This window comes from Sphaerodactylus townsendi, linkage group LG08 (genome assembly GCF_021028975.2).
Source record: "Sphaerodactylus townsendi isolate TG3544 linkage group LG08, MPM_Stown_v2.3, whole genome shotgun sequence".
Lineage (NCBI taxonomy): Eukaryota > Metazoa > Chordata > Lepidosauria > Squamata > Sphaerodactylidae > Sphaerodactylus > Sphaerodactylus townsendi.
Window position 1 is genome coordinate 55,179,819 of NC_059432.1, and position 16,698 is coordinate 55,196,516.

Genomic DNA, 16,698 nt, shown 5'->3' on the forward strand with positions numbered 1-16,698 from the left:
ATTTTGAGATTTGGTTTGTCTCAGGTTAATACTTGTAGTGTATCACAACTTTTCAAAACCAAATGCATGGGCTTCATAAATGAAAACATTAAGACTGATCCTGGTTCAGCCTCAGATTTTTCTGATCTGAAACATTTCAAAACATCCTCAGGAATAGGCAGTCACATTAGGAATAGAGAGACACTTAAACATGGTAATTCCTCATTGCATTTCGCTGTTCATTTAGCAATTTATAATCAAGTGTTCAGAGAAGCTATTATTATGAGATATGTGAAGTATACAAAGCTGAAAACCTTTTGGGCTGAGGTGGGGTTTAGAAGAAGCCTATAGGTAAATGAGCTGCCAAGTCTTCATCTGCACATACTAAGTTGCTTTTATTAATCCAGAACTGCATGCTACAGATACTGTACAGCATGGACATTTATTCATTACAAAAATGGCTTCCAAACCATTAGAGATGAAAAAAAAACTGGAATAAGAGCAATAAAACGGAACAGTAACATCACAACTGTTAGGAAACATTCACAAAAAAAAAGGATTCACAAAAAAAAGTCATAGCATCTTAATAAACCAGAGAAGAAAACTGTAGACAGTTTTACAATCGCTTCATGTCAACTACAATGGCACTGGATGAACAGATGAACATTTTTTCAGCTTTATACAGCATTTTATCTTTTAAAAAAGGTTTTTTGCAACATCAACATGCCTAGGTTTTTTTAAGTTTGCTACCTACCTGTATGTAGTATGTATACATAAAAGTGGCAGTCTTGGTTTTCCTTTTTATGGATAATCTAATATACAGAATTTGGCCCTTTAGGGTTTACGCCTCTTCATTTTTAAATGCTTTCTGGACAATCTGCTACCAAACACATCTGTAATAGGTGACATTATAAACTACATACATATCTACCTATGTAACATCACAGCAAAACAGGATGGACAAAAAAAAATACAGCATAAAATTTTGTTGGGAAAAGGGGAAAATCACTGAGAATTTTGGCACGTAAAAAGTTTTGTTCACAGCCTAGAAGTGGCAGGGAAGTTATCTGCAGTTCTGAAGGGAGGGGGCACTGATGCTTTTGCAACAGCATTTTTAAAAGGCCCTGTGCTAAATTTTCAAGTCTTATTTCATGTAATGGCTTTTAAAGCAATTTTTATACTATTGATCCATCTTCAAATGTCCATTTTGTGGCAACTGTGTGACAGAAAACAAATTAAAAAATTAAAACAAAAAAGAGAAGCCAACAAAAAATATATATATACACATTTATATATAAACTTAAAAACCTTGTACAAATGAGTTGTTATATATATAATGCTTACACTAAGAGAAAAAAAACCTTTATACAATGTTTCAAGGAAAAAAGAAAACATTTTAAAAGGGGACAACATACAGGTACAACAAGCAATCTCTAAAGCAATAAATACTACTGGTCCAATAGCGTTGTGATACTTTTTAATTGTTGAGTAGCATTCCCTCCCCCAAAAAAGAACAACACCATGGAACAAGGTATATTAACACATTTTAACCCTTTGTTTCTGTACATTTAAACAATAACAAGTAACATCACAAGAAAAATTGTATCACACACAAAAAAAAGAGAAAAAAATTAGTGGCACTGCATTCATTGTGCCCTTAAAAAGTTGTAAAAACCAGATGTAAAATGATTGGTTCGCAAGCTCGTATTTAATACAAATAATAAAGAACCAACACCTTCTGCAAGGGCTGCTTCAAAATTGCTTCTTTTTCATTTTTAAAATCAGTCTTTGAAACTAAGCTATTGGAACTACATAACAGTTATGTATATATTTATATATATATATTTCAACGCTACAAAGACTTTAAACAGCTGTTGATAAAAATTTTGGCAGAATCATGAGGAATTTTTTCTCATCTACATATTCAAAAGGGAAAGAATCGAAATTAACAATGGGTCAAATATTGACCAATGAACTCGATAGACATCAACTAATGTAGCCATATGGCACAATTTTAAAAAAATATCAACAAAAGGGGAAAAAAACCCAAATCTCAACATACAGAAAAATAACAAAGGGGCTACAAGAGGCTAAAGCTATTCTAAAGACTTGGTTACAAGCGAGAGTGGCTGCGGTTGGGTCCCAGCCAAAGAATTGTGGGAATGCAAGGATGATGTTGATGGTTGTGCTAACAAAGAAGAGGATGGTGCTGGCTGCTGTAAAGTGGCAGGCTGATGTTCTAAACCCCCATTCTGACAATTACTAGCAGACAAACTGCTGGATTTGCTAGTGGAGTTTTCCGTCAGGACTATGGAGGACGGCGGGGGTGGCATCATTGAGAGGTGTACCAGAGGGTCGGGTTTCAATGATAGTGAGAGAGGTTGGGTTTGTTCAGTCTGTGGTTTTGAGTCTCTTGTGGGGGAGGCTAGCATATTAGGAGAAGACGGAGGAGAGTCTAGTACGCTTCCATCTGAAGAGGGTGGGCTGACGCAGCTGCCTTCACCTTGTATGTAGCGAACGCACTTTTTTTTTCTCCTAGAAACAGGGAGAGAATCCTCTGTGAATAGAAGGCAAAGGTGCTACTGGAAAAAGAAAAAAGTTATCCAAAAGCAGCTACATCCTATTACAATGGTGCTGGTTACATGTGGACAATTATTGTTTAAGGAATCTAACTTCCTACTGTCTAGAAGAATTTACTCTTTGCCTCACTTGGAAAACTTTTTTAAAAACAAAAATCAGCTTACTTTCTCTTAGGAACAACCAAAATTATTTTTGAGCTGTTTAAATTCCTATTGTCCTATTAAAAACAGTATAGATTGTTTCATTTGGCTGATACCAAGCCTGACTCTGGAGTTTCCTTTTCGTGACTTTTTGTCTCGGTTAGAAGAACCCCCACTTTTGCAATATGAACGTAGCCGAGGATCTACCACTCCTGATTGTTTCTGTTCAGAACCACACCATAAGGAAAAATATATATCAGTGTCATACAAACAAACAAAACAAAAAACAAAAACAGAAGAGAGAGTAATAGGAAGAATCAAAGGGGGAATGAAGAAAAAGAAAGATGAACAGAAATATCATCCAAATTAACAGGAATAACTGGTTGAATGACCTGCAGGTTGTGGCTTATCACATTTTTGTAAGGATGGGAATGGGAAAAGGAACTATTTTGTTTCTATTTTATTATAGGAATGCTGCCTGAATTCATTCCTGCAACTTCAAAGGTGAAGTGTACAAACTCAACAATAACAGGTACATAAAAAACCATTAGAAAACAGAGCTTCACAGAAAGTTAAACCTATTAGACCAAGCTGCCCCTCCAACCACATTTATCAAAATCAATTAAGCTGTACCCAGAGGATGCCACTTTTCCATTGAATTTACTGCCTTATGTTCAGAAAGTATGTTTGGTGATATAACAAAAGTATTAGGCATTCAATGTACGCATCCTGTAGAAAAGATACGCACTGGGTACCACAGATTCTTTTTAAAAAGAGAAAGCAAAGTTTGGGGCCAAAAGGACAAGTCAATGTAACAATTACATTATTAGCACACACTAGTAATCATAAGAATTTCAGGTGAGTTTTATGAAAAGCAAAACGTATGTAAGCTATATAGCCAATGGATGTTTGTTGAAACTGTCCCCACAAGTGGGAAGAAGATAAGTTCTACACTGACCCAAACGCTGAATTATCAAGGTCAGCTGATGAGATTTCCACTGATTTGATTGTGCTCAATACCAAAAAACAAAACAAAAAATCTGTAATCTGAGAATTATTACTCACATATCCAAGGTGAGAACTGCTCCCACTAAGAGACCAATTCACCTAGCACTTTTCCTTTACATATTGCTCCTTTACACTTTACTGAGGCTTGTGTGAGTACAATGCTCTGCCATAGCACCTTTGGCTTCTGTGGTAACATTAATACTTTCTGTGACATGGGTGCATCAAAGAAACTAGCAGCTATATTGCTAAGGATCCTAAGGAGCCTGCTCTTTTAATTCCTACAGGAATCTGGGAGTGACTAACATCCCCCTCTCCCTGCCCTAGACAAAAACTCAGGTTCCACCCAAAGCTCCATAAAGCAAAGTCAATTGTTAGGGCAATAAAGAATTTCAATTATATTAGCCTGCTGATTAAGACATGCTAGAAACTAAGACAGTCATGCATTCAAAACTTTAAAAAATTAAATAACAGAAGCAGAAACAAAAATAAGAGCAGAAAATAACAGAAAAGAGAAAATGTGCAAGATGGCAGGCAACAGCAATCCATGCTTTATTAAGCAAAGTTGAAAGATGAAAAGGAATTTTGGTGGGCTCTAAACAGAACCTTGCTAGTAGTCTCCTACCTGAGAAATAAATACTGGAAATCTATTAGCAAGAAATTAATGTAACCCACTGGCCTGAACTATTTTATGTTCTTTATTCCTTGCTATTTAATTAGTCCCTTCAGACTGAAAGGAGGCAATGTTACCATATTAACAGTTCAAAGCAGCAATTTTTTGACCAACCCATGGGAAATGAACAAGATTATATTAACAGAATGGTGCTGTTATTTAGGGGAGGCCATTATATGAAGACACTCAGCACACAACATGCAAAACACTCCCATCTCGGCTGGACAGCAGTTTTTTCCAAATACGACCGTGAGCTCTACCAATAAAAGTCATGAGGACTTTGTGGATGAGTCCTTAACAGTCTATGCAGCACAACTGGTACAGGGACAGGGATACTTTATGGAACAATGTGCTGGGTGAAACAGTTCTCCGCCCACTCAATTTCTCAGATGCTTCTCCTTAATAAAAGATTTTGCGGTCATAGGCATACCATACAATGGAAAGTCCATATGATGCCAACAATAGGTTCTTTCATTAAGACAGAAAAGATTAGCTACATTTCTGCACTTGAAGTTTCATCCTTAAGAAGGGCTGAGATCAGCACCCAAATTCAGTTTCCTCCACCTTCCTGCCACCAATTCTTTTTGCAGAATTTAAGAATTTCATGGCAGCATTTGGCTAACAAAAGCCAGAGCCCACTATGACAAAATTTAAAATAGTCAAGATACAAATGGTATTTTATGGGTTTGATAGTCACCCACTTCTTAAGTTACTTAGAAGTCAGAATCAGTCTTTTGTCCAGGATGATTGAGGCAAAAGATGGATTAAAAATAAATACATCAGGAACTGATGTGTTGAAGCTCATATATAATGGTTGTTGCATACTCCAACAGATTAGAAAAACATTTACATATGTACAAACTATGAAATGTCAGTGTGGTGTAGAGGTTAAAGTTTGGACTAAGATTTGGGAGACCTAGGCTGAATTCTTGTTCTGCGTGGAAACTTGCTGGATGCCCTTGGGCTAGTCTTACACTCTCAGGCCAACCCACCCAACAGGATTGTTGTGAGGATACAAAGAGGAGGGGAGAAGAATGAAAGGCTGATTCCGCATGGGCCAAAAACAGCGGTGTGAAAACAGTGTGAAAACAATATAAACCCTTTTACACCATTTTAAACCCTTTTACACCATTTTCACACTGCTGTTTTTGGCCCATGCGGAATCAGCCTAAGCCACTTAAATCCCCAGTGGGAAGAAAGGTGGGCATACATAAAGGAAACAAATCAACATAAAAGTGTTTCCCTGCTCACAAAAAAGACAAGCCCAGTGATGTATATACGTCCAAAGATCCTGTGCTAAGTGTACATTTTAGATAATTAAAAGCAACTTTCATATGTATAATTTATCCCACTAGTCAGAAAAATGGGCATCTACAGCATCTATCAGCCAATGGCAATCTCCTCCCTTTCCTGAGGTGCTGATATTGCCTTTTCTTTTTAGACCTCTCCTCAAATTTTCAGAACTAGATACTTTTTTTAAAAAAAGTATTGCAGTTTTCAGGATATTTTATTATTGCTTTCTGTGGCTGATTCCGCATGGGCCAAAAACAGTGGTGTGAAAACAGTATAAACCCTTTTACACCGTTTTAAACCTCTTTACACCATTTTCACACTGCTGTTTTTGGCTCATGCGGAATCAGCCTGTGTTTCACTGGAAAAACCACAGAATTGCCAAATAAATAAACAGCTTTGGTTAAGTCTTTGCACATGTGAAGCTCTATTTTTCAGGGATGATCAAAATACTTGGCTCAATAATGTCTTTATTTAGAATATAGAGTAAAAATGTGGAGCAACATGGAGAAATGACTGGAATTCAGATGTGAAGGTGCTTTGCTTAGTGGCAGTAAAGACAGCTTTAAACAACCAGCTATAAAAACCTCTTGGTTAACTGATGTCAGATGATTATTCTGACCTTTAAAATGATGAATTCTATGTTCTAGATAATGTCTAAATAAGTGTATTCTTAAAACACAGACCAAGATACATTCCTAACAAAAACTAATGTGTATTTTGATAGTTAAGTGCCTTGTAAATATTAATAATGACATTGTAGTCACTGTCTCATTTTTATATGAACCCCTGAAATCAATTTCTAATACTGTTTCTGACAGAAATCAGGTGCATAGTTTGCAAGATATATCCATCACTATTTTAGTGTAGCTTTTATGTGCAGCTCTTATATGCACCATTACACACATTGAAATCAATATGGTTGGGGGAGGAACACTCGCACCAGCCCATCTATGCATAGTCACTTATTTGTGAGCAGAATCCATTCACATAGGTAACATGTAAGTTCAGTCCTTTCCCTGTGAATGGGAATGCTGCTTTTTCAAATATTTCTAATCATAGGAGGGAGAATATGAACGGGAGGGAGAATGTAGGGCAACAATTGTATATAGTCATGCCCATTCCCCCTCTATGTGCATGCAGTTCAATGTGCACAATGTTGCGTGTAGAGGCTAGTTTGTATTCCATCACTGAGCTGTGCATTGGACAATCTAGTTCTTAAAATTAAATTTTAGAACAACACTGAAATTAAAGCAAAAAAAGCAACAATCTAAATAAGTGTAGTTTATCAAAATCTATTATAATAGAGTTGATTAAAATCATGCAAAGTTAATGTGCTTTTGTTGTGGTTTGAACACTGTTACTTTTGAAAGAAAGATCCTGGCCTACAATACTGCTTTTTGAATTAAACTGAAATTATGTAAACAAAAATGACATGATAATAAATACTTTGGGATACTTTTAAATGTGAGACTTTAAAATAGCAGAATGTTGGCTTTGAAGATACATGAAAGGCACATGAAGCTGTCTTATACCACTGGTCCATCACAGTCAGTGCTTTCCACTTAGACTGGCGTTAGTGGCTATCTGTGGTCTCACGCAGAGGTATTTCATGTTACCTCCTACCTGGTCCTTTTAACTAAAGATGATGAAGATTGAATCTTGGACTTTCTATAGGTCTATTACTGAGCTACAGCCCCTCCGAGGATGGCTAATAAGAAGCATGATTTTAGATAAGGCTAGGGGATTGGTCTCAAAGGCTTCCCACCAGGAGTTTTGTTTAGCCTCTAGGTACCAATCCCTTTCCACCCCATATTCAGTCAGGTTCATCTACCCCTACCTGAGACCTGGAGGACCACTGCCAGTTTGAGGAGATAATACTGACCTTGGCTCATTCCGCACACGCAAAATAATGCACTTTCAAGCTGCTTTCAGGGCTCTTTGAAGCTGTGCGGAATGGCAAAAACAGTTGTGAAAGCAGCTTGAAAGTGCATTATTTTGCGTGTGCGGAATAAGCCTTTGGTAGACCAATGGTCTTTTAGTATAAGGCACCTTCATTTGTACATTCTCACCCAAATGAAGCTACTTTTCCAGGGTGAAAAGCAGGACAGATATATACTGCTCATACTCAAACAGAAGGTGAAGGAGTCTTTGCCAATGACTCCAACCCTAAGGACAGTTTCCTGAGATCAAACCCACTGAACAATACTGAAAGAATTGTTAGGATTGCTTCCCAGTCTCAGCCCATGTGGCTGTTGATCAATAGGTGGACCCAAAGATGGTGGTTTATTAGCTGCCTTTTTATTCAAAATATCCCGTAAAAATTATTTGCTGGTTTAGAGCTTGATTTTCCACCTATTGGGAAACTCAATGAAATCCTATGCAGAAGTGATTTTAGTGGAGCAACCCTATAAAAATGATTGTTATAGGCCACATAACTACTCATTTCATATGCTGTCAAACACCAGGTAAACCTAATTAGATGGACTATAGACAATATTAGCTATATTAAGCCATCTTCTTCACCATTTAAGTTGATATTGTGATTTTTAAAATGAATTTAATATTGCTATTGAAATGACCTCAGCTATCACTGGCACACCTACCACACAAATCACAGTGCTTAAGCATGCATTAGATGGGAGGTCACAGGATTTAGGGGAAATGCAGCCCTTGAAGGACGATGCATGAACTTTATCTAACAATTAGATGGACAGTACATTTTCAATTCATGTTTAAAAACTTAGCATCACACAACTAACAGGGTCAACATGCACAGAATATGAATAACTGCTCTATGTTCTAAAAAAGTATGAAGCACATGGTATGGGTGTGAATCAGAGGGAAAGGTGAGGAGGGAAGCAATACATACAGAGAAGAGTGTGCACTGGACTGAAATACCTACCATTATAATATTCCAAATTCAAAGACTGCTTGGATCAGAACAAAGAAATAACAAATTTAACCATATTAAGGGAAAAAGAATGCAACAAGAGATAGTTTGCTTCCCTTCACCAAAGAACATGTGCCTACAGAATTTACCCATGGAGCTACAGGTTTTCATTTAAACCTGTCATAAAACAAATGTTTGAAATGTTTTGGCCTTTGGTGCCACTAATGTATAAACTGAACACCTGAGTAACAAAATAACTCATCAATAGATGTGAACCTAATGGGCTAGTAACAAGTTGGCACTGCAAAGATTTCCTGAAGGCATCTTAAAAATTATGCCAAATATGAATCTTAAGAGTAATATGAGCTTTCAAAGACACACACATTTATTAAAAGACTGCAAAATTCTCACTTTTCATAGTGAAATTATTGGTATTGCAGTGATATGATGTTTTAAAATCCTTTGGAGACTGTGGGCACACATACAGAAGCTTGTATAAATGTCCACAACATATTCATCTGACCGAGAAACAATAGCTTCTGCATTACAGGGTGTAACAATTCCCAGCTGCCACCAAGAGATATGTTATTGGTCAAGAAAGGGAAGAAATTTGCATTGAATTAGCAAAGACTTATGAAGATACATATTTATTAGCAACTGATGTTGTAGTAGCAGGGAAGGTAAGGAGCGGAAGGGATAAAGGATTAAAAAATAAATCACACATGTAACACTAAATGACAGAATGCTTTTAGTTTCCCAAAGGCCTAACGGGTAGTATACCTGCATGGTTTGCACCATAAACTCTGTCGGTCAAGTCCGAACAATGCCCGACACTTCTTTGGAGTATTTGCATCTGTTAGCACAAGGTAAACACAAAAAATACAACACAATGGTGGATAGAGCTCAGTTGGACGTGAAATCTTAGCTTTAGCTAACATTTCTCTCAGTTCAATTGGCAATCTTTCACACCAAAGGGCTTGAAAGAAAGAGGACCTCTGCAAGGCAACTCATACCTGCAATGCCTAAGCCTGCTGTGCATTCCCTTCACTTAGCTTTATATCTTCCCTGGTGCACTCTAAACTGTAATATCAAAGGATGTTTGGCAATGTTCACAAAAAGATATGCAACTTTCCACAGAGGAGGATGGGGTTTTGTGTGCAGGTCTAGGCTGATGCTGTCTTACAGTGGGTATTTTTTCAGCTAGCGGCAGTGAGGAGGTGGGTGGAGGAAACACAAATGAGGGGGGGGGGCAAAGCAAAATCCTTTCAACAGAAAGAGATGATCATTCGCAGCAGCATCCCACTCCCTTGTGTCTTCTAGATCACAACACAAAGCTACAAAGCAACAAAGCAGGAGAAGAGGGAGGGGCAGGGAGAAGTACCAAATAAACCAGCTGCAAAACCAGCCATAGCAAGTCGGGGGAAGACTATACACACCTGCAGGGACCGCACCAGTTATTCTGTTGATCAAGGCCAAAGCGCGCTCGGCATTTCTTAGGAGCGCTCAGGTCTGAATGAGGTCAAGAAAGAAGCGAGCAGAAAGAGAGAGAGAGAGAGAGAGAGAGAGAGAGAGAGAGGAGATAAAATAAGAAAAAATAAAATAAAAAGGAAATAAAAATCAATGACCTCATTATTAATTGCAAAGTATTGACTGCTGAATGTTTTATTTTTAAAATTGCGAATATTGCATTTATAATACTCTTGAAATTAGCTGTTGCAATTAAAGCTGCAGTATCCCTTTGATAAGCACTGTCTTTTAAATTGATTTAAGAGGAACTGGAAACACGATTCATCAACACAAGACCCCTCAAAATGGGTTTGTGGAAACAATGCTTTTGCACTGTCCTGTTGTTTAGATATTTCTTACGGGGGAAAAGCATAGGAAGAAAAGAAGCGTATGGAAATTAGATCACTAGCATGCTTTCCTCATCAAAAAAAGGGGCAAAAGAAAATCTATTTCTTTGGGATAATGCAGCTTTGAAAATAAACATTCTTGGGGGATTTTTTAAAAACTCAAAACAAAAAGAAATGGATCAGAACAAGCAGATTGCAAGTGGGCATGTTAGTTCCAGCCAGAAATAACATGAGCAGAAGCATGGAAGCAAGCAGTATGCAAGCAAAGCAAGTGAATACTAATTGAGAAGAAATGTAAAACAATTTAAAAAAAGAGATGCTGTTGCATGCTGGCATGAGAAGACTTTAGTGGGTGCTGCATAAAATGCCATTAGATTAAGGAGGTTCATTATTAAGTTTATTCCAGTTTACATCAGTCTCTTTAAAGAAATACTGCATATTCAATTTGCACAGTTAGTATAACTGAGTTATTTTACTGCATTACCGTTTAATAGCAATTGAATAGCAAATTAGAAACAAAAACAAAAAACTAACCATATCACATGAATATATATATATATATCTATATATATATACACACACACACACACACTACAAACGTGTGAATGGTAAAGTTTATTTTTAATGTCAGTGTTTAAATATTAATAAAATCTAACATGGCAGGATAAAAAAAATTAAAAGCAGTTTACAGAACTATTTTAAATGGCGGAAAATGACATTAGCACCTGTAATCGGAGGAAGTGAAAGGCAAGGATTTAGGAAACATTCGCTGTGTTCTGAAAAAAAAGAACAAATTATACAAAGGCTTCAAAGAAAAATGTAATCAGGGCTTTTTAAAAAAATCGACTATGATATTGCCTATGCAGTATTTCTAATTTTCTAGAAAATGACAAACCTCCTTAATTTTTTGTTAAATGGCTGCAATTTACCATTGTAAAGGCATGCATCGGAACACACAGCCCATATTAATACCAAACTCACACACATGCACAGACTCACTCACATTCAGCAGACCTCTTTCATAAAAATGGTGCAGGCACTAACAAACTATGGCTCTGCAGTGAATGGTTTTGCAGCTACAAATCTGACTACTGTTGCAATATGCAGCTCATGCATACAATTGTGGTTGCCAGTTTTAAAAGGCCTGCAATAAGCAAATGACCAAGGTCTATCTAAAATCCAGAAAGAAAAAGCTGGATGTAATAATGGCTCTTTCCTAAGGAGACTGACAAATTGCTAACTGACTTCTTCATAAGCAGTATTAGGAACTTGTGGTTTCCACTGTTCCACCAAAGAATAAATCAAATATTTACTTACCATTGGCCTCTCCTGGCTGTTTGTCCCTTTTCCTCTTCTTCTTCTTGCCCTGAACAAAACAGAAATTCATGAAATGATGCCTACAAACTGTTCTTTCAAGAGAAGACAAGGCAAGTAACTGTTTTGCAAAGCCTGCTAGAATTGAACACATTCCCACCACCCCATCCTAAGCTTCATTGAGTGTGGCAATAAGGTACTTTCAACAGCTCATATTCCGTAACTTCTTCACTACATTTCATTCCACTTGTACAAATACTTCAGCCATCCTAATAACATAACTGACATCATATACAAAAAGAGAATCAAAGGCCCAGGATTGATGAGGCAGCTCTAACAAAAAATATAATAAAATAAAAATGTTGACAGCTCTTCCCTGTCTAATACTCATGACAATTAGTAAACGTACAAAACAAAAAGTTGGTAAAAGAACTGCTTTGACAAATCGGAAAAGTATGTGCCATTGCGTAAACAGGTTTTTTTTTTCAGTTCAAGAAACCAATTCTTACAAAAGGGAGGAGTCCAACTGAAGAACAAAAATACAAGGAACATGAGTGTTAATGTGGACTGTTGCTGGCTTAGAATAATCTAAAAAAAACCCTGAAAAATGGGAGTGAATAACAAGTAACTGAAGATGAGAACTAGCCCACATTACTTAACCATTTGACACAGATATCCTTTTCCTTTTAATACACAAACAAGACTGTGGAAAAATGCTCTACTCGAAAGTTACTCTACAAAGTCTGACATTCTTATGAATACATAAAGGTACACATGGACAGAAAACATGTTAAACATGGGTCCGTTTATAAACTATACCATCTAACAAAATAAGCTGGATGAATATATAGGTATAATAACATACAATACTATAAGTATAGTAATACACAATATAGTAACATACAATATTTTGTTAGGACTCCTAACAAAAAGATTATTCCATAGTGGTGAAGCAGGAGAACTTGTAACATTAAACAGCTGCACAGTTTTCTCTTTATTTATTAGCTTCATGTAGACTATTGCTTTTTGTTAGCTCCAGGTAGACTACTGCTTTTTGTCCAGTCAGTGACTACAAAAATCCCAGTGGTTATTTATGAAGAAATAAGAAAAAGCTACTAATGTACATTCATAAGGGGTAACAGACACTGATTACTCTATTTATACAAGTGTAAATTGATATCTTTTCCTTCGAATGAGAACAATTGTTGACTTTCTGAGGCCTGGCTGTTTCCCTAAGGAAGGTAAGGAAAAGGTTTTCCTAGATTTGTGATGTCTTCTCTTCAGTAGCTTGGTCTAGTTCCCACATCAGCGTTTCATTTTGGGTTTCAACTCAGCATGTCCACTATGATGTTTATGTTCCCTGGTATGTACCAGTAAGAAGAGGAGATGTGAATGTTCTTTTTGAAGATGCAACTCCTGCAAGTCTCCAGGCATAAGGCCTTTGAACTTGTTCCTCCTCACTCATTCAAGCTGTAAACTGGTACCCTGCTGTTTTGGATGTGACAAGTAAATTCTTGTTCAGGAGAACCTTCTAGTAATAGAAGGAGGACTGTGCATGTGCCTGTTCCTGTGTAAATATTTAATGCACTGAGGTACTATGACAGAAATTGAGAATTTACCAATTCCAGTTAAAGACCACATAGTCTACCTTACATATAAGGTGATTTACAAAAGAAGGTTACAGCTTCAGTATTCAAAATGTCCACAGTAATGGCTCCAGCATTAATTAATAATTTCAGAACATAAACCAGCACCACTTATGCAGGGTTTCCATTGTAAACCAATAGATAATCCGTTACTGATTTATGAGACGCAAGTTAAGAAAATCGACTGATATTGATAAAATTAGCTAGGTTTTCCCATGTTCTGCTTAGAATAAATCTTTGAAGTCACTACAGTTTAAACTACTGTTGAAATATCACGATGGGGCAAGCAGAAAACATAAGGGTGTCGCTTTCTGTGTGTGTGCAAAAACAATGAAGAACACTGTGCTCCACACTGTCCTATTAATGGCATTAAAATTTATAAGTACCATTAGTTTAATCCCAATATTTTTTTCCAGCAAAGAATGAACAATAGTTGTTTTGGGCCATAAGCTCATTTAACACTGACTGAATATCAAATGTACACTGTCTAACAATTTCCATGTTGCACTGGAAAATATGTAGAGCCTTAGCTGTCAGAATTTGGTTTTGTAGTTTCAAAAAACTGGCCTTACTAGATCAGAACAACCTGGCTAAAATTTTGTCTCCAGTAATCTATTTCCTGGGTTTGGGACTTTTTATTTATTTATTCATTTACTTTATCACCTTGTTATCCACCACACACAGGACAACGCACATTTTATATTATCCATCTTTGTCAGCGAGTCTCAAGGCAGATCACAACACAATATACATCAATGCAACAGAAAGGATGAGGCATCTAATGAGAAATGTAATAAAACTAAAATGACAGCAGTTCTTCCTATTATCCATATTGATCTGACAGCTGACATAGATAATCCTCCCACATGATCATGGGTCAGCTGTGAGCCCAGTGGTAACGCCATATTTTCCCAAGGTAACTTTGTTAGTGTCACAACCTGGCCTTGAAATTAATCAAAATCTGAACATTTTCAGAATTTTAATTTTGAGATATTTTAATTGATTTAAATAAAACAACATTTAATTTTGGTTACTGTTTTGCTTGAATCTCTGAAACAAAGTGGCAGATGATCCTTTCATTAATGGATTAGGGGTGGCAAATGCCATTCTGTGTGTGATGGATAACAAGGTTAGAATCAGATAGGAGGTCCCCTGACAAAATTCCACCACACTCAAATACATGCACTTTCTTTTTTCGTCCTAGGAACTCTGTTGTCCAAATAAAGCCCATGGGAAAGGATAAACGTCAAGAATTCTGAGTGGTATGGAGAGAAAAGTAAAACCCTTGTAGGTGTCCTTGTGTGATCCAAAGCTATTGAGCTTTCCTACTGAAGTGAGGTTTCCCTGAAGGTCAGGTGGGGATAGAGCCTCAAGCTGCTGGGAATGCATCAGCTTTCTCATCCCATCCTTTTTAACATGAGAAGAAAGAGATTTTCAGTGCTCACACGCTGAGGACAAATGTAAAGGTCCAAAACATTTAAGACACCATACATGCCCATCTGTCAGTGACACAGTCACTCAGGCAGAGAGAACATTTTCTGAAGCTCTTTCAAGCATTATAGCACATCCCAATGATACTCCCTCTTGAACTCCCAAGAGGAAATTAGACTGCAGAAGACCAAGAATGACTCGGCCCTGTGGTCTCACTGCAGTCCATTCACAGTAGCAAATATGGGCTATGAATTCGGTGATAAAGATGGGAATAAGTTCCTCCTAAATTGTAACAAAAACACTTCCTTCTCCTCAAAAGAGGTTTTCGAGCTTCTGTTTTATGTTCAAAAGCTGAGGATGAAATGGGAGGTCAGAGGAATCCATTTTAAAGAAGAAAAGGAGAACCTTCAATAAAAGGGTTGTGTGCAGGTTTTGATAGCACATATAGATTTTTAAATAAATATTTCATCTTCAAGGGTCATTCAGCAAATGGAATTCTTTAAATATTGCTTGCTAACATGTCCATGTACCTCTCTGCAAAGAGGGATTTCCTTATATAGGCAAACTGATTACAGCTATGGAAGAACACAAACAGCCTAATTTTCAAACTAACAAATTTATGCTTTTGGACAATTACTTCAGTATGTTAATAGCATATTAAGGGGGGGGGGGGGGATGAAATAATATGTCCCACTCGTAGTAGAAAGAATTGTGCTAATAAGAAGCTTAACTGTCAGTGGTAAAAATGAGCAGATGCCAGGATTTCTGTACATTTTACAGTTATTTAAAAGAAGAAATTTAAGACATACAGCCTGTCACACAGGAATTAATAAAGCAGTATTTCCTATACTACACAACTCTTTAAAGGTACAGGGCCTCCTTTGTGACAGGTCGCCCCAAGAAGGCAGACTTTTGCCAACTATGACTGTTGTCTGTAGAATCAGCTGCCTAAGTGGGGTTTCCATTGCCTGCTTATGGTGGAGACTGCCAGGTAACTGCAGCTGTTGCTTGTCAATGCTCACCTGGTTAGAGAACAGAAATTGGGGCCAAACTGAGGGAAGGGGGCTCTTCCTAGGGATAAAAAATAAAAAAATAAAAATAAGGTCTTGTCTATTTTCAAGGAAGTTCTGACCACAGAACTTCTTAGCATTGCAACATCATTGAGTTTCTGTCAGTTCCTGGAGCTACCCTTGCCATTTCCAATAATTCTAGGAATTGCCAGGAACTCTATGGTCAGACCTTCCTATAAGTAGACGAGGCCTTATTTTTCTTTTCAATTTTACTTCTAGGATTTACTTCAATTTTACTTCTACCCCAAACATAACCCTCATGCCAGTGACCAGACACTGGCAACCCAATAGGGAACCAACACATTTTCTGTCACTTTACTTACCTGATGATTTGGAAAACAATTTTTGATTGAATCGGGTATTTGATAAGACTACGTATATCTGGGCTGATTTGGGCTTCTCTTTTCAGCCTATTGATTGATTGATTGATTGTTCATAGCACTTATGCCAGTTTTTATGTAATTTTAATTTGGAGTTTAATTCTGTTCACTAGCTTTCAATTCTCTCTGATAGATATCCCCCCAGCCCATTTTACTTTGTGATCTTGCACTAAGTATGGCTAGAGCGAAAGTTTGTATGAAGACATGCTAAGATCCTAAACGATGTCAAATGTTAAAATCCATAGAATTACAAAATATCTATTATTTTAAAACTGAAATTTAGTATTTTTTAAATATTTAGAGGTCTTTTTTAATCCAAGGTCCTTAAGCTGTAACATACATTGAACATGTCTAGCTCTAGCTCTGCTCAGAGCCATTCAGAAATTAGTTAACTGTATTTGGGATGCTTCATGGATCCTTACCAATTCATATCTAGACAAATCT

At 37.0% G+C, this 16,698-nt stretch overlaps 1 protein-coding gene across 47 annotated transcripts in view; it reads right to left on the bottom strand.

Annotated features, from left to right (window-relative positions):
- Positions 1–355: 355 nt before the first annotated feature.
- The window catches only part of TCF7L2 (transcription factor 7 like 2), a 266,504-nt gene continuing 250,161 nt past the window's right edge, over positions 356–16,698 (bottom strand). For 12 of the 47 annotated variants that reach the window (XM_048504941.1, XM_048504940.1, XM_048504939.1 and 9 more), the window contains 4 exons: positions 11,731–11,779; positions 11,139–11,189; positions 9,997–10,069; positions 356–2,514 (listed from right to left, as the gene is read on the bottom strand). In XM_048504941.1, coding sequence (XP_048360898.1) covers positions 2,076–2,514; positions 9,997–10,069; positions 11,139–11,189; positions 11,731–11,779 — 612 coding nt within the window. In that variant the 3' untranslated portion in view covers positions 356–2,075. Of the gene's footprint in view, positions 2,515–8,571; positions 8,601–9,340; positions 9,414–9,996; positions 10,070–11,138; positions 11,190–11,730; positions 11,780–16,698 lie in introns of those variants that run through there. The other 35 variants (XM_048504969.1, XM_048504968.1, XM_048504967.1 and 32 more) reach the window with 20 other exon arrangements.